The following is a 22,102-nucleotide window of genomic DNA, read 5'->3' as shown; positions in this document are numbered from 1 at the left end:
ACCTTTTTCACTGACACCAACATAATTAGTATGTGCTCTCTCTCTCTCTCTGAGAATAAAAATACCACCTTTACCACAGATATAGTTGTTGGAAAAAAAAGTTTAATATTTTATGAGTTATTTTATCCTTAACAGTATATTACATTAGGTAGGTATGGCATATACTTACCACAAAATCAGTATTTGTAGCTATTGAGACACTTTTAATGAATGTAAACATTTTTATTTGGGAAGGAATTTTTAGATGACAATCCATCATCTAGTTTGTCTGATTTATTGTTGTGGTTGTAGTTGTCTTTATATGGTAATAAGAAAATCTCCATTTATCTAGATAAGGAATTGTAAATTATGACTTTTTTTTAACAGTCCCTTTGTAATTTCAAAATATGCTTCAGTAAAGTAGGGATGGTGCAGCTACACAAAAATTATTGAACTGGCAACACATTAATTTATTGATAATGTCCATTGTGTTAAAAGTTGCTGGTTTACACATTTGCGTGTTTTTACTGCTTTAAAAAATAGCCTTAACTTTTATTTTAAAAATTTATTTATTTTTTGAGTAGGCAGTACGTGTTCATGATATAAGAACTCCAAAAGTTGTTAAGTAAGAAGTAAATCATCTTCTCATCCTTATTCTTGGTTTTCAAGTTCCTTTCACAGAAATTACAAATATTTCTAGGTGGGTTTTTTTTGTTTGTTTATATTTTCAGACTCAGTGTGTGAATCTACAAGAATACGTCAATAACTTGTTTCCTCACATAAATGGTAGCATATGTACAGTGTTCTTCTCCTTGCCTTTTCCACATTAACAGTCTATCCTGCAGATAATTTCATATCAGGAGTTGCCTTATTCTGTCATTATTGCATAAGGTATTCCATAATATTGAGGTACCAAAAATAATCAGCCATATTGATGGGCTTTAAATTGTTTTTATTTTTTACTGTGTCGCAGTGAGTATTTTTGGTGCGTATTTCTCTGTGTACATATGTGACTGTGTCTATAGGATATGTTCTTAATACATTATTGCTGGGTGAAAGGATATGTGCATTTAAATTTTTGATGAATAGTTCTAAAATTGCCCTCTGTACAGGTTGTACCACATTTGCTTGCCCACCAAAGATGTATGAGAGTGCCTTTTCCCCACACTCTTTCCATAGTGTCGACTCTACATAGTGGTTTTACCAATTTTCTTATAAAAAAAATCCATGGGTGTGTAAGCCACAGTGAGGTATCAGTTTTATCTTTGTAATAACAACTACACAATTAAAACAAAAGTTTTAATTCTCTTTTCTCTTGTGACTGAAGTTGAGCCGTTTTCACGTTTAAATGCTGTTTATTTCTATTTGTCAACTGTTAATGTCATTTGCCTGTTATTTTGCTGAGTTGTCTATTCTACTGATTTTTTTTTTGACAAATTGTGTGAGCTCTTTATATACTAGAAAATTAGCTCATAAGTTATAAACATTTTTATGAATTTTCGTTTGTGCTATATTTTGCCGTGCAATAATAGTGTATTTTTCAGTTAGTTTTTTTCTGAAGGTCAAAAGGCTTTCACCAATCTGAGATGATAAATATTTTGCCTGGTATTTTAATAGTTATTTTCTTTTTCCCTTTTTTGTTTTTTAGATTTTACATTTACTTTTTTAAAAATTCATATAAAATTTATTTGGTGTAAAGAGTGGAATAGGGAGCCTACTTGGTTTTATTGAGTAAAGCTAATTGTCCAAACTTATGTGAAATATCCTTAGTATATAAAAATTTCTCATAGGTTTATTTGGCTGTGTTCTGGACTCTGTTCTCTTCCACTGATAGTTTTCTTTTCGTGTGCCTCTTCCTCTTATTTTAATTAAACTAACTTTATAATATATTGTAGTAGTTTGTCAGGGCTGTTGTTTGGATTTCCCCTTATGCCCAATTATTATTCGTTTTCAGAATCTTCCTGGTAGGTTTTATATGTTTATTTTTAATATAATCTTTAGAATAAGCATATCTGGTTCTAAAAAGGTACAATAATTTATGGAAGAATTAACATCTTAATACTAAATCTTCCTTTAGAACATCATTGTATTTCAAGTTCTTCAATCTTTTTTATCCTCAAAGAACATTTTAAGATTTTCTTTATGTAGATAATGTATATTGCTTAATAGTTTTCCCCTGATAATTTTTCATAGCTATTTTAAATGATGTCTTTTCTTCCATTATATTTTCTATTGATCGTATGTAGAAAAACTATTCATCTGTTTTTATTAAATATGTGACTGCCATCTTACCAAGTTATTTTTTGATAGTTTTAAATTTTGTTCTCTTGGGTTTTTCGGGTATTCATTCAATCATATTGCTAAATTATAGTAGTTTTATATATGTATAAACTATATATATGTATAAAATATAAATATATATATATAGCAGTTTTTCATCTTTCACATTTATACACTTATTACTTTCTGTTATTTAGTTGTCAGTACCTTTGGAAAATGTTAAATAATATTAGTAGGATTCGTGTCTTAACTCATGAAATTTCATTATCTTGTTCATGAAATGAGTGAAAATGATGAATGAAAACACTTCTAGTATTTTTAGTATTATGTATGATACTACTGGCTTTTTAGGTTAAGGTAGAATACAAACGATTCCTGTTCTATTAAAAGCTGTAGAGATTTTTGATCAGAAGTGGATTTTGTCATGTCTTTTATGTATTTATAGAAAGAAGAGGGTGTTTTTTCCCCTTCATCTATTTATATTGTTTCCTGATATTGAACTAATCATTCACTTCTGGTATAAATCTCATTTTATTGTATTTTTTTTTTGATAAATCACTGAAGTCTGTTCTTTTTTTAAAATTTTATTATCTATTTATTTTTACTTTTAATTTAATTTTCAAAAGTAAGATTGGTTTGGGGCCGGCCCGGTGGCGCAAGCGGTTGGGTGCGCGCGCTCCGCTGCGGCGGCCCGGGGTTCACTGGTTCGGATCCCGGGCGCGCACCGAAGTACTGCTTGGTAAGCCATGCTGTGGCGGCGTCCCATATAAAGTGGAGGAAGATAGGCACCGATGTTAGCCCAGGGCCGTCTTCCTCAGCAAAAAAAGAGGAGGATTGGCGGATGTTAGCTCAGGGCTGATCTCCTCACAAAAAAAAAAAGTAAGATTGGTTTGTAGATTTTGGGGGAATATTATTTTCGTTAGGTATCAATATTACCTAGCTTTATAAAAAGTAATTGAAAAGTTTCCATTTTTCTTTGTACTCGAAGTTAATTTAACTCATTGGAGATTTGGAGATATATGTTTCTTAAAAGTTTAATAGAATTCATCTGTGAAGCTTTCAGGGTCTACAGATTTTAGATCATGTATCTTTTTAAAACCTTTTTCTTTTCTGTAGAAATGATTTGTTTGGTTTTTTTTCTCTTCTGGCTTTTAGTTTGGTACTTTGGTAGTTTTTCATCTAGGTTATCAACTCTATTTGCATTGAGACGAGCAAATTTAATCTTTATCTGAGGTTATTTCCTTCACTTTCCTTTCTTATTTTGTGTGTTTTTACATTTAGCCCCACTTCCACCTTTGTGACCACTACCACTGCTCAAATAGGCATCCTATAGAGTATATTTAAGCGTGATGTTTTTTGTTAAAATTTTATGAATGGTTATAAAATTTTTTTTTTTTTTTTTGGTGAGTAAGATTGGCCCTGAGCTAACATCCATTGCCAATCTGCCTCATTTTGCTTGTGGAAGATTCGCCTGAGCTAACATCTGTGCCAGTCCTCCTCTATTATTTTTATGTGGGACACCGCCACAGCATGGCTTGACGAACAGGGCATAGGTCTGCACCTGGATCTGAACCCGTGAACCCCAGGCCGCCGAAGCGGAGTGCATGAACCTTAACCACTACGCCACCGGGCCGGCCCCTGAAATTTATTTTTAAAAGTACATTTTAGTGAAATGCTTGCACAACTCTTGAAGCAACTGCCACAGTACACTGTTATGAAAAGCACTGGTCTAATTCATATTATGAAGTGATGGTAATTAAGACAGTATGATACTGGACTTGGCCAAAAGATTCCCAAGGTTATAAGGACAAAATGTTAGAATAACCAAGAATATTCTGAAAAGGATGAGGAATGATATTGAACTCATTATGAAATAAAGAATTAAAACAGTATAGTAATGGTATGGAATAGACAGATAATAGCACAAAATAGAGTCCAGAAATAGACTTAAGTATATATAAGGATTTTAGTCGATTATAAAGGAGATGTTTTGTTTAAATCAGGGAATAAAACAGATTATTCAGTAAATAGTGTTGGGACAACTGACTAGCTATTTGGAAAAAATAAGGCATTATGTGTTTACTTTTTTATATCAAAATAAATTCAAGTTGGATAAAAGTTTTTTCTTTTTTTAATACATAAGACTAGTAAAAAAGCTAGAGGATTTCTAAAAATAATCTTAGTGCAGAGAGGGCTTTTTAAGGCTAGCACAATATCTAGAAGCCATAAAGATAAACACTGATAAATTTCAGTACATGAAAATTTAAAACTTCTTTCAGACAAAAACAAAAGAACAGCAGCAACCCCTTCCCCTCCAATAAAAACATGCATCATAAAATCAAAATCCAGTTGAGAAAATATTTTGCCAAATAAATGACAAAAATCCATTCAAGAAATTGGTTTAAATATGCTAAATATAAAATATATAAACATTCAAGGAAAGTGGCAAATCTCTTAGAATGGATATGGAAGGGATCTATGAAAAAATTGGGTTATTAATATAAGAAAGGAGTTCTTTAAAACCAGTAAAATATGTTCCCATATACATGTCATATATATGTGTATACTCAAACCCTTTTGGTATGTGCATAGGAAAATATATGTAGGACTTTTTTCCATACTCTTCATAGAATAGTGGTTATCACTAAGGGATGGGATAATCATGGATTATGATTTTTTACATTATGTGACCTGAAATTTTTGAGTTCTTAAAAAAATGGGTGGGTTTCAGAAGTTTTTTAAACTTGAAAGATTTTATGTTGCAAATTACCTGAAATAAATTTGCGTCTTCAAAAGGCAAGAACTCAGTTATTTCAAAAATTTACACAGCCAAATAGTCAAAAATTTATAATGGAGCAAAGTTAATAAAAAGTTAAATATACCTAGCTTTGAGTATCATCCTGTAAATAATTTTAAAATGAAAACTTTAGAGAGTTGTGGACTCACCTTATAAATTTGAAGAAGTGCGTGCTGAATATAGAGATTTATAAAATTAGGTCATCAGAAATTTTGTCCTGAACTTATAGAAAATGTCAGTGGGCCTGGCCCGGTGGCATAGCGGTTAAGTGCGCACACTCTGCTTCGGTGGCCCGGGGTTCGCAGGTTGGGATCCTGGGCGCGCACCGACGCACTGCTTGCCAAGCCACACTGTGGCAGCATCCCATATAAAGTAGAGGAAGATGGGCATGGATGTTAGCCCAGGGCCAATCTTCCTTAGCAAAAAAGGGGAGGATTGGCATCGGATGTTAGCTCAGGGCTGATCTTCCTCACAAAAAAAAAAGAAAGAAAATGTCAGTAACGTTTTTTGCCTTTTGTAGCTGAATGAAGAGATGTGTTTTATGTGTAGACATTTTGCAGGAAACAATTGAAATTGCTTACAGTAATGTATTTTTATGTAACAGTTATAGCTTTCAAAAATTACAGGTTGTTGGGCTGGCCCTGTGGCTTAGCGGTTAAGTGCGCGCACTCCACTACTGGGGGCCCAGTTCCATCCCGGGCATGCACCGACGCACCACTTCTCCGGCCATGCTGAGGCTGTGTCCCACATACAGCAACTAGAAGAATGTGCAACTATGACATACAACTATCTACTGGGGCTTTGGGGGAAAAAAAAAAAAAAGGAGGATTGGCAATAGATGTTAGCTCAGAGCTGGTCTTCCTCAGCAGAAAGAGGAGGATTAGCACGGATGTTAGCTCAGGGCTGATCTTCCTCAAAAAAAAAAAAAAATTACAAGTTGTTTCTGAAATTAAATATCATATATATGCACTTTAAAAAATTTCAGTTATATGACATTGTGATGAGGCCATGGACTAAAAACTCCTGTGCTGCATTTTAATCTGCATGAAATATTTTAAATTTATCATAGATTTCTATGTGCAGATTTAAAGTTTATACCTGGGGACTTTAATATCGTACAACTCATGGTCAGATGTCATTGAACATGTAATTGTTTCTACATTTCACATTATGCTGCACTTTGAGATTGTGCTATAAATCTTTTGTGACTATGAGTTATTTTGGTATATTGCTAACATTGATTTATGTCAGTTCATGTTACTTTAATTTGAATGCACTATTTCCAAACCAGCCACTTAATGTAGCAAGTACTTAGATTTGACTATTTACTAAGTTTATTTTATCATATGCAGTTCTGAAAGATTTGTAGGAAGCACTTTAGTTTTCAGTAGAAAAGTTCAGGGTTTATTTCCTTCATTGAGATATTTATATTTTGTAATAGTGATACATCAGTCAAACATTTTATGTGTTTGTGATCATTTGATGTAATTTACATGTATATTTTGCACATGCAAAATTATTCTTATATTTGCTAAGGTTTCCAGTTCATAGTTACTATATACTCCATTTGTAAATTAACGAGAATTAAAATGCAATAAAATGCATTCAGCCTATTGATCCTAATCTAGACTTTGATTCAGAATCCACAGCCAGGATCTTGAAGTGCTTTGGGATTATTGCCTTGAATAGCAATTATCATTGTTTTGTGAATATGTAGACGTAATTCTTCTAGGCAAATATTGGCCAGTAGTGAAATAGCTCTACTTACTTATGAGAAATCGTTCTTGTTTTCTTTTTAAAGGAATTTCCAATCACTAGGCTAATTTTAGAAGTAAATAATGGAGAAAAGTAAATTATAAATTATAGTAATAATAGTAGAGAAGTAAATAACCACAAAGCAAATGAAGAGACAGTCTTCACTTGTGTTTAGTTAATTAAATATTAGGTACTATAACATTTCATTTTTTCTTCAGAAATTATTAATGTTCGATATTTAATGTTCTCAATTGTTTTAGGCTGCAGTTCATGGAGCTCGTTTCAAAGGGCAGGATCTAAAACTGGCATGGAATAAACCAATAACTAATATTTCAGCTGTTGAAACAGAAGAAGTTGAGCCTGATGAAGAGGAAGTATGTTTGGTTTTTTTTTTTTCATTTCTTTTGTTCACTTTTTTATATAAAGTGTGATTTTATGGCTGTGATTTTAACATAAAACTTTTGTTCCTGAGCCATATTCCAGGCAGGGGGTATCAGATAAATGCAGACAACTTTAAATTTTCTGGGTTAATGAGAACTGTGGGTTGCTAATCCAAAAAGAATATATGAAAATCATATATATACTCAGTTTTCATTTACTCTTAAAGGACAATAATTATTCATTAGATTTTTATCCACAGGAAATCTTGTAATATTTTAAGGTTCAGAGTATATATTCTACTCAGGTGCTTTATTAACATTTCAGGATTCCTTTATTTTAATTCATACCGTTTTAGTTCATTAGAGTGAATGCCTGCTATATGGTAGATACTGTGATAGGCATAAAAATGAATAAGACACGGTCCCTATTATCAAGGAGCTTATAATCTGGAAAGGGGGGTGGTGACAGACACATAAGAAACTAATTATAATGAAGGGCAGACTGATACGCTGAATAAAGATTTGAACAATATGCTGTGGGAACCCAGAGGAAGGAGTGATTATTTCTGTCCAGAAGAGTCTTGAAGGAGGTGGTAACAGTGGAGCTGAATCCTAAGTGATAAAAAAGCTTTCCATAACCAAGAGCTGGCATAGGAATATAGTTGAGAGAGGCATTTTAGGCAAAGGGATAAGTGTGGAAGAGTACTTTTTTTCTTGGGTAACAGCAGTTAGTCTGATGGCTTAGAAGTGTGAGCATAAAGAACAGGGAAGTGGAAGAGCCCTTTGAAACCAAAAACTTAAAAATAAGCAGCTCTGTTGTGTTTAATTGTGAAATAAGCTGTAGGAAAAAGTTGAGGAAGCTAAGAAATAAAGGTAAGGTGGAGAAAGTAAATGATTCCATATTTTACTTTTGTTAGATTTTCATAATGGCGCTTCATTTTGTTTGAAGAGCATTCAAGGGTGTTACACATTTCCATAGTCAAATGCAAGAATAAAATGTGAATTTTGAAACTCATATACATGATTTGTCATTTTATATTTTAGATTATACCTTTGTCCTTCCATGAGTTTGAATTGAATGGGGAGAAAAGCAGGAGAGCTCCTGGTATTAGGTATTTTGAAAAGTTTGAAAAGCAGTCTGAGAAGTTTTATGAAGGAAATGGGGAAGAGAAAGGAATGCTATAAAAGAAAATGTTTGTTACGTACAGCAGAAAAGAAATATAAATCTTGATAAACTTTTATACAAGTTATTGGTTGATTTAGTGTTCAGAGTTAGGATAAGTCAGAGAAGACTTATTGACGGTTTTTTTTTTTTTTTTAAGTATTGGGCAATGTTTTTAGGTATAGAAGATGACGTAATTTGGTCAAGAGAGGCAGGAGAAACAGCATGTACAAAGGCGTACTTTGATATTTCTTCAGTGCCTGTTTGATGCAAGCCATAGAATAGATACTATAGAGAAACCATCGAGTGGATAAAGGTTGCTTTTCTTTGTTTCTTGAATGTTCTAGCTATAGAAATACCTTTTGTATTCGACTCTCTTGAGAGAAATCAGTATTTAAAAGTGTCACCTTTTTTCTTTTCTTTTTTTTTGGGTAAATTCCTAAATGCATTTTAACCTAAAGTTTCAGGAAGAGTCTTTGGTGGATGACTCATTACTTCAAGATGATGATGAAGAAGAAGAGGACAATGAATCTCGTTCTTGGAGAAGATGATTTGACTGATCATTGATCTGCATATGCTAGAACTCTACCTGTGTTTCATTAGTATTATCTAATGTACTTTTACATATTTGTAAAAACAATTTTTGGTAAAATGTGATGAAGATGGATTTCACAAATAGACAAAAGAGAAGAAAACTACCTTCTGATCCTGTATTTTGAAAGATTGATGTTTGCGTTTTATTTCAGTAAACAGTTGCTAAAGACATCACACTAGAAACATATGCAATGTTTTTATTACATACTTCTACTGAACGTTACGGAATTCTTTGGGTTCTTTGTAATTTAATGAATAGGTCAGAAAACTTATGACCAATACTTGTTATAACTTAGAGGATTTTGTTTTACTCCAAATAAGGAATGAATTTGCATTTAAAATCTTAATGAATGTTTTCAAAAATGAATAGATAACATAGTACTCTAACTAAAGTCTCCAAGTTATGTATTCATAATATTACATAGTAGTATGCTTAGGCTTTACTATGTATTAGCCTTTTGTTGGACTTGTGTATGTATTTTACCACATGGGTTTTAATGATAACGGTGTATGACTGCTTTGCATATGAGTCCTTATGCATTGAGATGTTAAAAATAAAGTGGAATGGTCTCTTAAAAAGAAAAGAAAAGAAAAAAAAATGACGAAAAAAAAAACCAAGACAATGTTCCTTGATTTAAAAAAAGAAAAAAGAAAAAGAAAAAAGAAAAAAAATTAAAATAAATAGACCATTCCAGATGGTGATCTACCCTTCTTCCCCCCAATTATCACAAAAGGAGCTATAATCACTAACTTATTCTTAATAATAATGGTTACTAGTACCTTTACAATAATGTACAATCCAATGTTTAAAATTTATACCACTTCAGTTTGGTTTGATCCTATATATTTTCAACCGATGTCTTAAAATTTAAAAGCAGGCTGATTAGTTTGGAACCAGACTTCAAGTAGAGCTAACATTTGGTGAATAAGAAAACATCACATTACATTTTGGATGTATGAAAGAAAACTTGACCATTTGAAGATGTATGAATAAAGAAATGTACTATAGATACTACTTTAGGAAAACACTGTTTGGTAAGTGTTCCAGTCTGATATTTTAAGTGTGCATTTCCTATTCTTGTATAAAAATCTTTGACATTTGCAGAAATATTGTGATTTTGAAGTGGATTTCTCTGGCAAGTGAACATGATCATTGAAAGTTGATACAGCAGTTTCTGGGAAATAAATGCATTCTTTGTAGAATGAGGGGGTGGGAGATTACATATTTATCTTTTAAAATTCATCATTTTGGTTGCAAGTGTCCTGAGATTATAGTGATTATATTAAAAGTCACATTAAAAAAAACTCACTTTCTTCCCATACTGGGGTCCTCACAATCACAAACTGTAATTCCATCACCATAGTCTTTTGCCAATGGAGTAACTAGTGGATGCTCTTCCTTTTTCTTTCTTTTCCCACACCTAGCATTAAAGTTGTATATATGTTCTTGATAGTAATACTATTTCATAGGAATGTTTTGTCTTGCAGTTGGTACACGTTTATATTTCAAATTTCAGAATCAGATTTCTTTTGTCAAAATAGTGACTTTACTCAAAAACTTCTTTACTGTACTTAGGTCTATGATATATTTTTATGTAGTCTCTTGTATGTTAACTATGTGCTATTCTGATTCATTAGGTAAGTTTGTTTTCTTTTCTTTTTAGTAGTCGTGAAAGGTGCCAAATTGGCAGAGGCTCACGTTTCTTCTCTTTACACCAAACAGGTATTATAAAGAAAGAAAATCTTTCAAAGGCCAGTTAAATCTCCATGCTGATTTTTGGCTTTATAATTTGATTAGTAAATGTTAGCCTGATATTTCAAAAATTACTGTAAACTTTCCTTATAATGTAACTGAAATTACCTACTATTTATTTGAATCTGTAAATAGCTCATCACTTTCCCTAGTCTTAAATTCTCTGATAACCTAAAATTAGAATGTTTTAAGCCATGTTGTTTTAAATGAATCAGAAGACAAGTATGTTTCGATTTGATCACAAAGTATGGGGATTAAGTATTAGCAACATTCATTAGGTTCACAATTATATTTTTATCATTAATATGATTTTAATTATAAATATTACTTAGTGTTGAATTGCTATTGGAGTTTTAAAGTCAATGATTATGCTTATAAATACTAATACTCTACATGTACTTTCACATGTTCTCATTTAAAACTTAATTTATCCCTTTCAAGTAGGTGTTAATTCCCATTTTACAGATAAGGAGACTTAGGCTAATAGAGATGGAGTGACTTGCCCAGAGTCACAGCTAGTAAGCGGAAGGACTAGGTTCAAATGCAAGCATTCTGATTTCAGTGCCAACCTTTTCTCTTTTTTTTTGATTATGTATTGCTACCTCCTTCCTAGTTATTGATTGAGCATGAGATTGTGTTTGCAGTAAATGTGGTAGTTCTCACACAAAGTTAGTAGACTTCTTGGTCATTAGCCAGTTCATACCTTTACCCTTCCTTTTAATACAGCACTTTGTTCATATCTCTGTTACAGTACTTATGTTGTAATATAATTTATCTGGTTTATGTCTGTCTTCTCCACTAGATTACAAGCTCCTCTAGGAAGGGGACCATGTCTTATTCATCTTTTTATCTCTAGTGATTATCACAAAGCCTGGCTCATAGTGGGCACTCAGATGTTTGTTGAATGATAATGAATGAATGCGTATTTAAATCTCCAATAATGGAGTGACAATTACCTCCCTTGTTAATTCTTATCAATTTTTCAAAAATCTCTCTTGAAGGTCTTCTCAGTCATTGGGACCGTTTTGCTAAACAATTGGTACAGTTATGTATTGCACCAGTGGGGTTACAAGTACTGATGGAGGAATACACATGTAGTCTTGGTGGGATTTCCATAACAATTAGTAAGCCGTTAATATTTTGGAGTCTTAAATGTTGTCGTCAGTTTCAGGAGTAAAATAGCTTTTTGGGCAGTGTGTAAGAATAGAAATGCTAAGAGCCACCAACCTAGTGCATTCCACTAATTTTTTTTATATTTAAAGGTGACCTAGTATCGAGTACCAGACAAGGGTTAAGGGATTTAGCTTTTAATCTCAGCTCTGTAACTAACTCTCCGGCCTTATACAAGTCGTTTGACTTATCCAGAACTGTTTCCTTGTCTGTAAAATGAAAGAGGCTGGACTAGATGATGTCTAAGGTCCCTATCACATTTATAGTTTCCCTGGTGGTATATTACTGTTTGATCTAAAACAGTTTAATATATCTATACCAATTCTCCCTACCTATTATTGCTATTGTTGTTTCTATCATCTTATCAATGGAAACAACTTAGATTTTGTTATGATAATTTATATAATGTGTCTTGGTACAATTTGTATATAGTGTTCTCAGATGCTTGCCTTTGCTGGCACAAATTCCATTCAACCTATAAAGTATAGATTAACTTCTCTATTCACTAGCACTTCCCCTTCTTACTTATAACTTTTCCTTTCATTTCTAAACTCAAAGTTTAAAACTCTTTCCTATTACAATATGCTACCTAAAATTTGAAACACATTTTTAATTCTATAGTTCTCCTAACAAGTTCTTTGCATTAGTACAGATCTGGGCTGAGTTGAAAGTGAGAAAAGGATTGAGAACAATGTAGGTAGCTACTTCTTACAGAAAAAAATTGAGGGAAATTATGTATTATTGGTTAAAAGATTGATTAGGATTACCTCAAGGGATGGTTGAGTTGTCATTTTACATATTTCACTCAATATTTTGTGTGTCTACTTAAGCAGTGTTGTTTTAAATGTTATTGGATAATTGTAACATTTTAAAAATTAATTTTAGTATTTAACTGATGCCCAAGCATTTAATGAAATCATGTTGCAAGAATGAAAGAGTATTCCACAGCTCTTGTTTTATTGTAATATGATCAAATATATCAACCAGTAGTTTACTATAAAGACAAGATTTCTCTGTTTTAGCTAATTACCTGTAGAAAGTATGGCTGAGCTTAATTGAAGGAAATTTTTTAACTAGAACTGTTTTATGGGAATTGTATTTCCAGTCTTACTTGGAACACTAATCATTGACTCTAAGGGTTACAAAAAGAAAGCAAACAGTTGCTTGTTTGGTATGTTGAAATATCAATGGCTATTTTAGAGTATTATCCAAACTTTATCAATCTATATTTTCTTTCTTCTTTCCCCTTACCCATAATGTGAACTAATTATAGGAAATAAGTTTTAGTCCTAAAATATTTGTAAGCTTTTTTTCTTACCTCTCAAAAGTCTTTTAGCCTTTTAAAACATATCCTGCATGAAATTCTGCCTAATTAAGTTAGTTCACTTTTTGGTCTTTCTCTCAGAGCTTTCCTTATTCTTCTAAAACCCTGTAAATTAAAAGTGGAAATTAAATCATCAGTGTACAGTATTTGTAAGGCAGAAAGAAAATTTCCTTTTCCCAGATCTCAGGAACTACCTTGTTCTTGTTAACTTCTTAAACTGGCTAGTTGCTCTAAGGTATGTATACAGGCTTTTAGAGAAGAGTAGTTTTTTTTTTCTCTCTAATCATTATTTACTGATCATTTGACAGCAGATAATCTTCCAAAATAGCTACCTAAAAATCCTAGGAAAGAAATCTTGGTGAACATGACTGCCATGCTCAGTAATTTCTAATGAAAACATCATACTTGTTTAGTAGAAAAATTCCTAATTTGGTAGATAACTTTCTTGCAGTTTATCAGTATTATGTACTCATTACTTAGTGTAAGTGAAAGCATTTTTTTTGTGTGTGTGTGTGTGAGGAGATCAGCCCTGTGCTAACATCTGCCAATCCTCCTCTTTTTTTTTTTTTTTCCTGAGGAAGACTGGCCCTGGGCTAACATCCATGCCCATCTTCCTCCACTTTATATGGGATGCCGCCACAGCATCGCTTGCCAAGCAGTGCGTCGGTGCGCGCCCGGGATCCGAACCGGCGAACCCCCGGCCGCCGCAGCGGAGTGCGTGCACCCAACCGCTTGCGCCACCAAGCCGGCCCCTGAAAGCATTTTTCGTTTTACTTTTTTTATATCAGTTTATTATACTTGCTCCTTCCTAATCCCTCCCTCTCTGTTACTTTATTTCATCCTTCCACTCATCTTCCCATCATCCAAAGTTAGTCTTCCTTTGTATACCAAGCGCTGTCTCATTTTGATGTGTTCCTTTTTGTTTATTTTTGTTGTTAATAATTGTGCTTAGTATAGAATTTTCTGTCATATAGTGTGGTTAAAGAATGAAATGATTATTATATGGAGTTTAAGGAAATTAGATGTATCTCACAATTATTTTGAAATCTTTGGGAAACTTAAGAAATTTTTTTTTATATACGCTATCTTGGAATTTGTTCATGATTTCTTAAAATTACTTTTCCTACTCGCACCTCTGTAAAAAATTTACTCTCTGTTCAGTTACTACATTTCCTAACCAAAAATTTTAGATCATAGCCATGTTGTAGAGTTGTGATCTTTGCAACTTAATGTTTTAAGGTAGCGTGATACAGGGAAGTTTTGTTAAAATCATTTTAACCCAAGGCTAATATTTTGTGAAATTTGTCTGCAACTTTGTGATTCCTTTCTCAAATAGATTTTCTTTAATGTTTAGAAAAGTTGGAGATCAATTTGTGATGTGATTCAAGTTTTAGATTTATTTACTATTTTCAAAGTTTTTTTTAATAGTCTTCTCTTTTTCCAGCAGAGAGAGATCATCATTGCCTGAATTTAGCTTTGTGACTACAACAGCAAGACCTGTTCCTGTCTGGAGATGACTGTTATAATAATATCATCCTATCATTTTATGTTTGCCCTTTATCAATTTGAATAGATGTTTACATGTACTATAATTAGCATTTTATCTTTACAGTTCTCTAAGGGTACATCTGAGTCCAGAAGTATATCTGAGTGTGTGCTTTGTCTGGTCTTATTCTTAAATGTTTTCTCTCCTTACTTTATAGCCGTTTATTTTTTAAACACCATAAGCAGGAAAAAGACCTCTTGGTTTCCTAGTATGAGATAAGTTTGGTCTCAGGCAAGTTGAGAATTGTACCTAGGAAATCTATAAAGCCATGATGCTGTGTTCATTAGCATAAACAATTTAGAGTGAAAAATGATTAAAAAATTAAGCATGGGTTTGGTTTTAATTTTTCTGGGTTTTAGGATACATTTCTGGGGTTAGAATAGTCACTTAAAATAATTTTGAACAGATGGTAAAATACTTTTTTAGACACTGTATAACTTGCCTGTTTCTTCTAAATATACTTAATGAAATCGTTGCCAAGGCCATTTACCCGGAAAAATTCTTTTTTAATTCTTAGCTCTTCAAAGGCAACAAGTAGATTAATTTTCTTTCTTTTCAAGTAATACAGGATGATTTGTGGATTATAAATACTGAGAAATATCTATTAAATGTGTAATTTATACAGTTTTTCATATTTTCCTCACTTGCGATCAAGACATCAAAGACAATCTTAAAAGCAAGGGGAAATAGTGTTGTGTGTCTAACATTGTTAAAGACTAGTTTTCCTGTCTTAAAAGGTGTATGTCCATATTATTTATTTATAAGCAGTGTGGCTTAGAATTATTTATAAAGAGTGATTAAATCTTATCGTAAATATTCAGCCAAAATACCCCTTTTATAATGGGCACTATAAAAAATTTTTTTTTAAGGAAATTAACTTCTGAGTATTCCTTCATAGATTCTCATGAGGCATTTGAGAAGTTGGAAGTTATACTTGTTAGCAACTCTATTAGCAAAGTCCAAATTATACTTGATTCTATTTACCTTTGTTTTTTTTTTTAGTTCCATTCAGCCATGCTCATATTTTCACTTTTTTTGTGCAAATTTGACTATTCTGCAAACACTTTTTTTTCTTGAGTACACATTGCATTTGTCTTCATGAAAAATAAAAAGAATGAACACATCAGTCATAATATAAGCTATCTGTTTTGATCCACATTAGTTGGAGACAGCGTGGTTAATGTTAGGCTTGGTTTAAAGGAAAAGCACATATTTTGGAAGGTCTTCTAACGTAATTATGACCTAATAGCCTATAAGGCATTTTTAAAATTCAACTTTTATTTTAGATCACATTTGCAAACTAGCATATAGCTGCAGAGAGTTTGTAAGTATTTTCCCAGATTAGTTCAGTATTTTTTCTTTCAAGGAAAGATTCTCTGCCCATGTAATAGTGGTTTACCTGCTAGGTTAGAAACCCAAAGAACATTGTCTAAGAGACCATACTTGCTGTTAACAGTTTTGGTTGGTTAGTGGATGTGGACCACATACCACCATATTCAATTTTATTTCGTCTTCCTTTTTTTTCCCTTGCTTTTAAATTAAAAACAAAATAAAGCAAAACAAAATTGAACATGCCATTGGGAATCAGAAGTCAAGGTGATTTGGTTCTCATTAGGATCATTGTGCCTTTTGGAAATTGCAGTGAGATCCCATAGGTCAGTTACATATTTAAATTCCCACATATTGATTAATTAAAGATAAGAATTTTCGTTATTTTGTTTTCCTGAATAGGATTCTCATGGAGCTATGTATAGATAATTGTACAGAATCACTTTTGTGTAATTGAATGAAGCAGTTTACCTCTGCATGATTGCATTATGGAAGCCTTTTATATATCTTTATATTTTTCAATATACTTAGATTTTACACTATTAGCTGCTCTAGTCATGCTATTTCTTTTTTTTTAAAACAGAGTTTATAAATATTTATGCTCAAAATACAGATCAACTGAATATTTTTGGTCTTGTTTACAAGATAAATAATACTTTAAAGTGATGCAGCCCCTCAAGTGTCTTAGGAAAAAAAGTCATTGGTGCTACAGAACCTTTCAATATCATTTTTGAACCTGTTATCTAGACTTTGCTAGGCTTTAATCTATGATTGCCTGTGACTTATTCTAATCTAGCAGCGTAATTATAAAAGTGGTCTTTGGTGAGTCACGTAAAGAGCCCAGCCCATTAGAAACACCCCATAATTTAAAGATATGATGCAAAATGACAGTATACTTATTTGTGCCCAGCATCCTGAAAAGACAATAGTTTTTTTATTTTGTCATTAGCTATTTTGATAAGAGGAACAGTGTTTTATCTGGCTAGAATGAAAAAATGATGCATTCAGCATGGCTCTGTTTTCCCATATTTCCAATGGGAAACTTTTCTAGTCCTAAAATATGGTGTAGTCCTGCTCTGCTTTAAATTCCCATCTGTCTTTTACTCAGTAGGCAGCAGGGTAATTCTTAAATATTTATAGAACATTTGATGAGCTGTAAAGAGATGTATTATTTACATTGTACAAGTTTTGCGTTGATATGTAGATTGTTTTCCACATCTACAAGTCTTCATTCCAGCACCTTAGTGAATGTTCTTAAGATACGATTTTTTAAGTATCAGCAAAGCATTCATAGATGTTTACTTTTGATTCTCAGAATCCTGAACCTGCTTTGGATGTGATATTACTTAGAACATATTGTCTGGCGCAAGATTTCCCTTAATAAGTGGTTTAGTTTAACTCAGTTTCTGTGGATTGTTGAACCTAAAAACACCAAAGGAGTCTTTTCTTGTCTGGAGACTGGATTGTTGCAGTTTTTAATACCTGTGCCCATAAGTATCCCATTTCACGAATGTGTTTTGGCATGGGGAAAATATTCCCTGCTCTTTGAGTGGAGCGAAAGTAATTGGTTAAGCTGTAGCAGCTTTTTTGTTTATTTTTAAAAGTGATGATAAAACTTGAACTGAAAAAGGTAAAACTTGAACTAGAAAACTACTCTTGTATGCTTAGAATGTTTATAGTATTACATGTTTATGCGAGGTTGTCAACATTTTTATTATTTATAGTTGAATTATGTTGTTTTGTTTGTTAAATATCCATAATGTTTATTATTTTTATATTTTGAAAATTTTTTTAAATAAAATAGTCTTACTAAAAGCAGTCGTTAACTTTTTAAAATTGTCTTGCATCTTGCATCAATTATATTAATATAGAATAGAAAGAAAAATTTGCAGCCCTCAGACATTGCACAATTGAGATTTCTGAAAATGTTTGTACAAAGAAATGGCTCCATCTCGCCTCTTGCTCTCTTTACCCTCCATTCTCACTTTAAATTGTGCTAAGTTATCTTTGGTACCAATGTGTTACCAGACTCCTTTTCTCATATATATATTCAAATCCTCCGTACCCTTCTTCTCCCTAATTCCTGCCTGTTTACTGCTGAAAGTTTTGTCTTTATTCCATTTGGGGACCAAAAAGTTTCTCCTTATCATGAGTGATAAGTATAAAAATACTATTGTGATCTCAGAGAAGGACTGCCATAGATTCTGAAGTGAAATTAGATGTCAAGTGCTTATACTGTCAACCTCCAAAGCCATTGAAAGTTTCAGAACTTCCCTCCATAGTTTTCAGTTTTCGACTGAACATTTCTTCTCCTGATGTAGTTTGACCTGCTTTTCCAGCTTTCAGTATGTTCATTTCATATTTTATTTTATTGAATAGTAAATAATGCAGTATTTGTTCTTTTGTTTTTCATCACAGATGCCTTCTGTCATCTATAAGTGGGTTAAATAGGCTTGGTAATAACTTATCTTCCACTTTGACACTGCTTCTACGAGGAAATAGATTATCTTCTCCAAGTACATGTCTTAAAAATCTAGTTAGATCTGATTGTGAAATAGTAGAGGACTCTGGCTTGAAATAGTGGAGGACTTTGGTTAATAAATAATGACACTTGGTAGAATTATTAAAAGGAGTTATATATTTTATATATATATATATATATTGCCAGCCCCTAGGGAATATATGCAGATTGAGCATGTTGTCAGCCTTCACTTAACCTGAAAAGTATTTGTCTATAAAGTATGAATGAATTTGATCTTTTTTAATCCTTTAAAAAAATCACATGTAATATGTTATTGTAGAAAAGCTAGAAATTCAAAATAAAAAAGAGATAGGATGATAGCCTGTCATCTATAAATGATCACTAGACATTTAAAAATGGGGTTTATATATAATGTATACTGTTTTTTAGTCCTTTTTCGTTTATGATTAACAGGTTTATACTATTTTTAAAGCCCCTCTGTTTGTAGATGAATCAAAATGTATTGAATCAATCCTCGTTTTGGGCACTTAAAGCCTTTCCATTTTTTATTTTAATATAAATGATGCTGTATCCTTGAACATCTTTGATTATTTCTTCAAAATATATTCTCAGAACTGCTGAGTCAAAGTACACTTGGGTTTGTTTTGTTTTGTTTTGTTTGCTGAGGAAGATTTGCCCTGAGCTAACATCCATTGCCAGTCTTCCTCTTTTTGCTTGAGAAACATTTGCCCTGAGCTAATGTCTGTGCCAGTCTTCCTCAATTTTGTATGTGGGTCACCGCCACAGCATGGCCACTGACGACTGGTGTTGGTTCGTGCTCGGGAACCAAACCCAGGCTGCCGAAGCAGAGCATGCCGTACTTAACCACTAGGCCACAGGGCCAGGCCCAGAGTACACTTGTTTTTAAAACTTTTGAGCAAGTATGTGTAAATACCTAGGTACTTTAGTAATTTAGCTTTGGAGAACAGCAAAAATTCAGTTTTCTTTGCATGTGTGTTAGAACTTATTGAATTTATTCTATATTCATATTATAACAGGAACCAAATTATGCCTGATGTAGTAGTTAAGCTCTGATGCAGTAGTGACACTATTATTAATATTTTCCACAATGTGTGGTTGCCAGGATTTTGTATACCATAGCCAATTTTTTCCTTGAAACTACAGATTTTTATAATTTTGTTATGGCATTTTATAAATTTTCAAGAACTTCATAACTAGTCTGTATTGTAAGGTAGGGCAGATAATCTTTACCTTTGTTAAATAAGATAAGATAAATGGCAGAATCAGGACTGGAATTTCCAGTTCTTAATAGCATTATCCACTGTAAGAGTGCAGAAAGAGGTACCAAATAATTTATGGCAACAACAGCGAACTCCCCATATTTTTATCTCAACTCTCTAGACTGCTTTTCTTCAGAAAAATATAATTTGTTTTCCCCATGAAGTTCATGAACATTTGTTACTGAAACTCATGAAGGAGACTTAATAAACATAAATAGACTATGAAAGAAGAAAGTTATATAGAAAAGGGAAGATAGTGGGTTCCATATATTTTCCTCATATGAACAGAAAAGGCTGTTTTTAAAAAGATAATCCATTTTATTGGAAAGAATAAAATTCCATGCAAACCATGAACATTTTCCTAAGCTATCCTTGTAATGGTCATGTTTTATCTAATACACAATATTGTATGATATTAGTTCCAGTATTTGAGGGTTTGCAATGTTATGACAGAGTTTTCTCAAGTTGTCAGTCTTGGATTCACTTTTTATAAATCTAAAATGTGTGTTATTGAAGTGTCATGCCAGAATATTTTGTATTCAGTGCTATGAGAATCATGATTCTGATTATCTAGAATACAGTATGCAGTTTTTGTTGTGAGGATTTTGAATTTAGGACATGGAGATAATGAAAAGACCAATTTAATGCTTTTGGTTTCAAGGAGGGTAGAGTACAAGTTAACACACAGAAAAGTAAACCTTTAAAGTCTTTCACATTCTTGAAATATTTTTAATGTTAAAATGTTATGTATCCTAAAGATCTCATCTAAATCAGATTTTTCAGCGACATTACCAACCTGTTTTTTTTTTTTTAATTTTATTTATTTTATTTTTTTCCCCCAAAGCTCCAGTAGATAGTTGTATGTCATAGCTGTACATCCTTCTAGTTGCTGTATGTGGGACGCAGCCTCAGCATGGCCGGAGAAGCGGTGTGTTGGTGCGCGCCTGGGATCCAAACCCGGGTCGCCAGTGGTGGAGCGCGAGCACTTAACCGCTAAGCCACGGGGCCGGCCCACCAACCTGTTTTTTAAAAAAAAATCTGACAAGACTTCATGGACGTCCTATATTTTTTATTAGAAGCCAGTGTTAGAAAGAAATACTTAGAAATTATAGATGTCTGCAATTTTGGAGTTAGAAATGGATAGCTGTCAAATTTGTACTAAATTTAATGCAGTGTTTAGTTTTTTGTGATAAGTAGTCTAGTAGGTAATATGCCAATTTTATGTTTTATTTTGCTATCAAGTTAATATTCAGAGTTAACAGAAGTTAAGGAATGTTAAAAAAGAATGATCTCTGGCACTTAGCAGTTGTCATGTCTGAGTGAGGTAAGAATTTAAATAAAAAAGTCAAAATATTTTAAGCAAAATATTCTTAACAAAAATATTCTTTGGATACTGATCTGATTATTAGTCATAACAGCCCTCACACATGTCATATTTGTAATACTAAATGGATGAAAACTACATATATTAAAAATGTAAGATAATCCTAACCAACCATTCTTTGGTTAACCTAAAGGAGTAGGTTTTTAAATTTTGTTTTGTCAAGATCTCTGATGAAAAAGAGGAGAGATTCCCTAAATTTGGAGTGCTCACAAAAGAATAGAGCCACGTAAGGATGGGAAGAGAAGGATGGATTACAGATTTAGTCCTGCATTTGTGAAAGTTCTGATTGAAAGCAGCGTGGAAACAAGTAGTACGTTTTATTTTATATCAGTATCCCCAACTGATAAGATTTATTGAGCATCAAAAGACCTGAAAATGTTGTAGAAAAACATGCACACAAGAGCACATCTATTCAGGGTCCTTCTTGTGTTCCTCATGGGGAAGGACTCATGGTAGGGGTGATGATAGCACCCTGAGCAAGTTCCAAGGTTCCCCCAAAAAGAGAACCCCCTTGTATCTGCCACAGGAGCACCTCAACAAAATTTATATCATCACATAAAGCCATAAGCCACACCATTCAGACCTAATGTCCAGGTTCAATGTCCCAAGTTTTTTTGTTTTTTTTTGTTTTTTTTTTGTTTTTTAGTGAGGAAGATTAGCCCTGAGCTAACATCCATTGCCAATCCTTTTTGCTGAGGAAGATTAGCCCTGGGCTAACATTCGTGCCCATCTTCCTCTACGTTACATGTGGGATGCCGGCACAGCATGGCTTGATAAGTGGTGTGTAGGTCCACACCCGGGATCCAAACCTGCGGATCCCTGGGCTGCTGAAGTGGAGCACGGAAACCTAACCACTACACCACTGGGCCGGCCCCCCTCAACGTCCC

The 22,102-nt window shown here is 32.9% G+C and overlaps 1 protein-coding gene across 14 annotated transcripts in view; it reads left to right on the top strand.

Moving 5' to 3' along the window:
• RBM26 (RNA binding motif protein 26) overlaps positions 1-17,909 on the top strand; it is a 98,403-nt gene extending 80,494 nt beyond the window's left edge. For 7 of the 14 annotated variants that reach the window (XM_058548361.1, XM_058548360.1, XM_058548356.1 and 4 more), the window contains 2 exons: positions 7,072-7,185; positions 8,815-9,118. In XM_058548361.1, the coding sequence (XP_058404344.1) occupies positions 7,072-7,185; positions 8,815-8,904 (204 nt within the window). In that variant the 3' untranslated portion in view covers positions 8,905-9,118. Of the gene's footprint in view, positions 1-7,071; positions 7,186-8,513; positions 8,670-8,814; positions 9,119-14,638 lie in introns of those variants that run through there. The other 7 variants (XM_058548353.1, XM_058548350.1, XM_058548362.1 and 4 more) reach the window with 2 other exon arrangements.
• The last annotated feature ends 4,193 nt before the right edge of the window (positions 17,910-22,102 follow it).

This window comes from Diceros bicornis, chromosome 9 (genome assembly GCF_020826845.1).
Source record: "Diceros bicornis minor isolate mBicDic1 chromosome 9, mDicBic1.mat.cur, whole genome shotgun sequence".
In the NCBI taxonomy this organism is placed as follows: Eukaryota; Metazoa; Chordata; class Mammalia; order Perissodactyla; family Rhinocerotidae; genus Diceros; species Diceros bicornis.
This window is presented reverse-complemented; position numbering and strand designations above follow the sequence as displayed.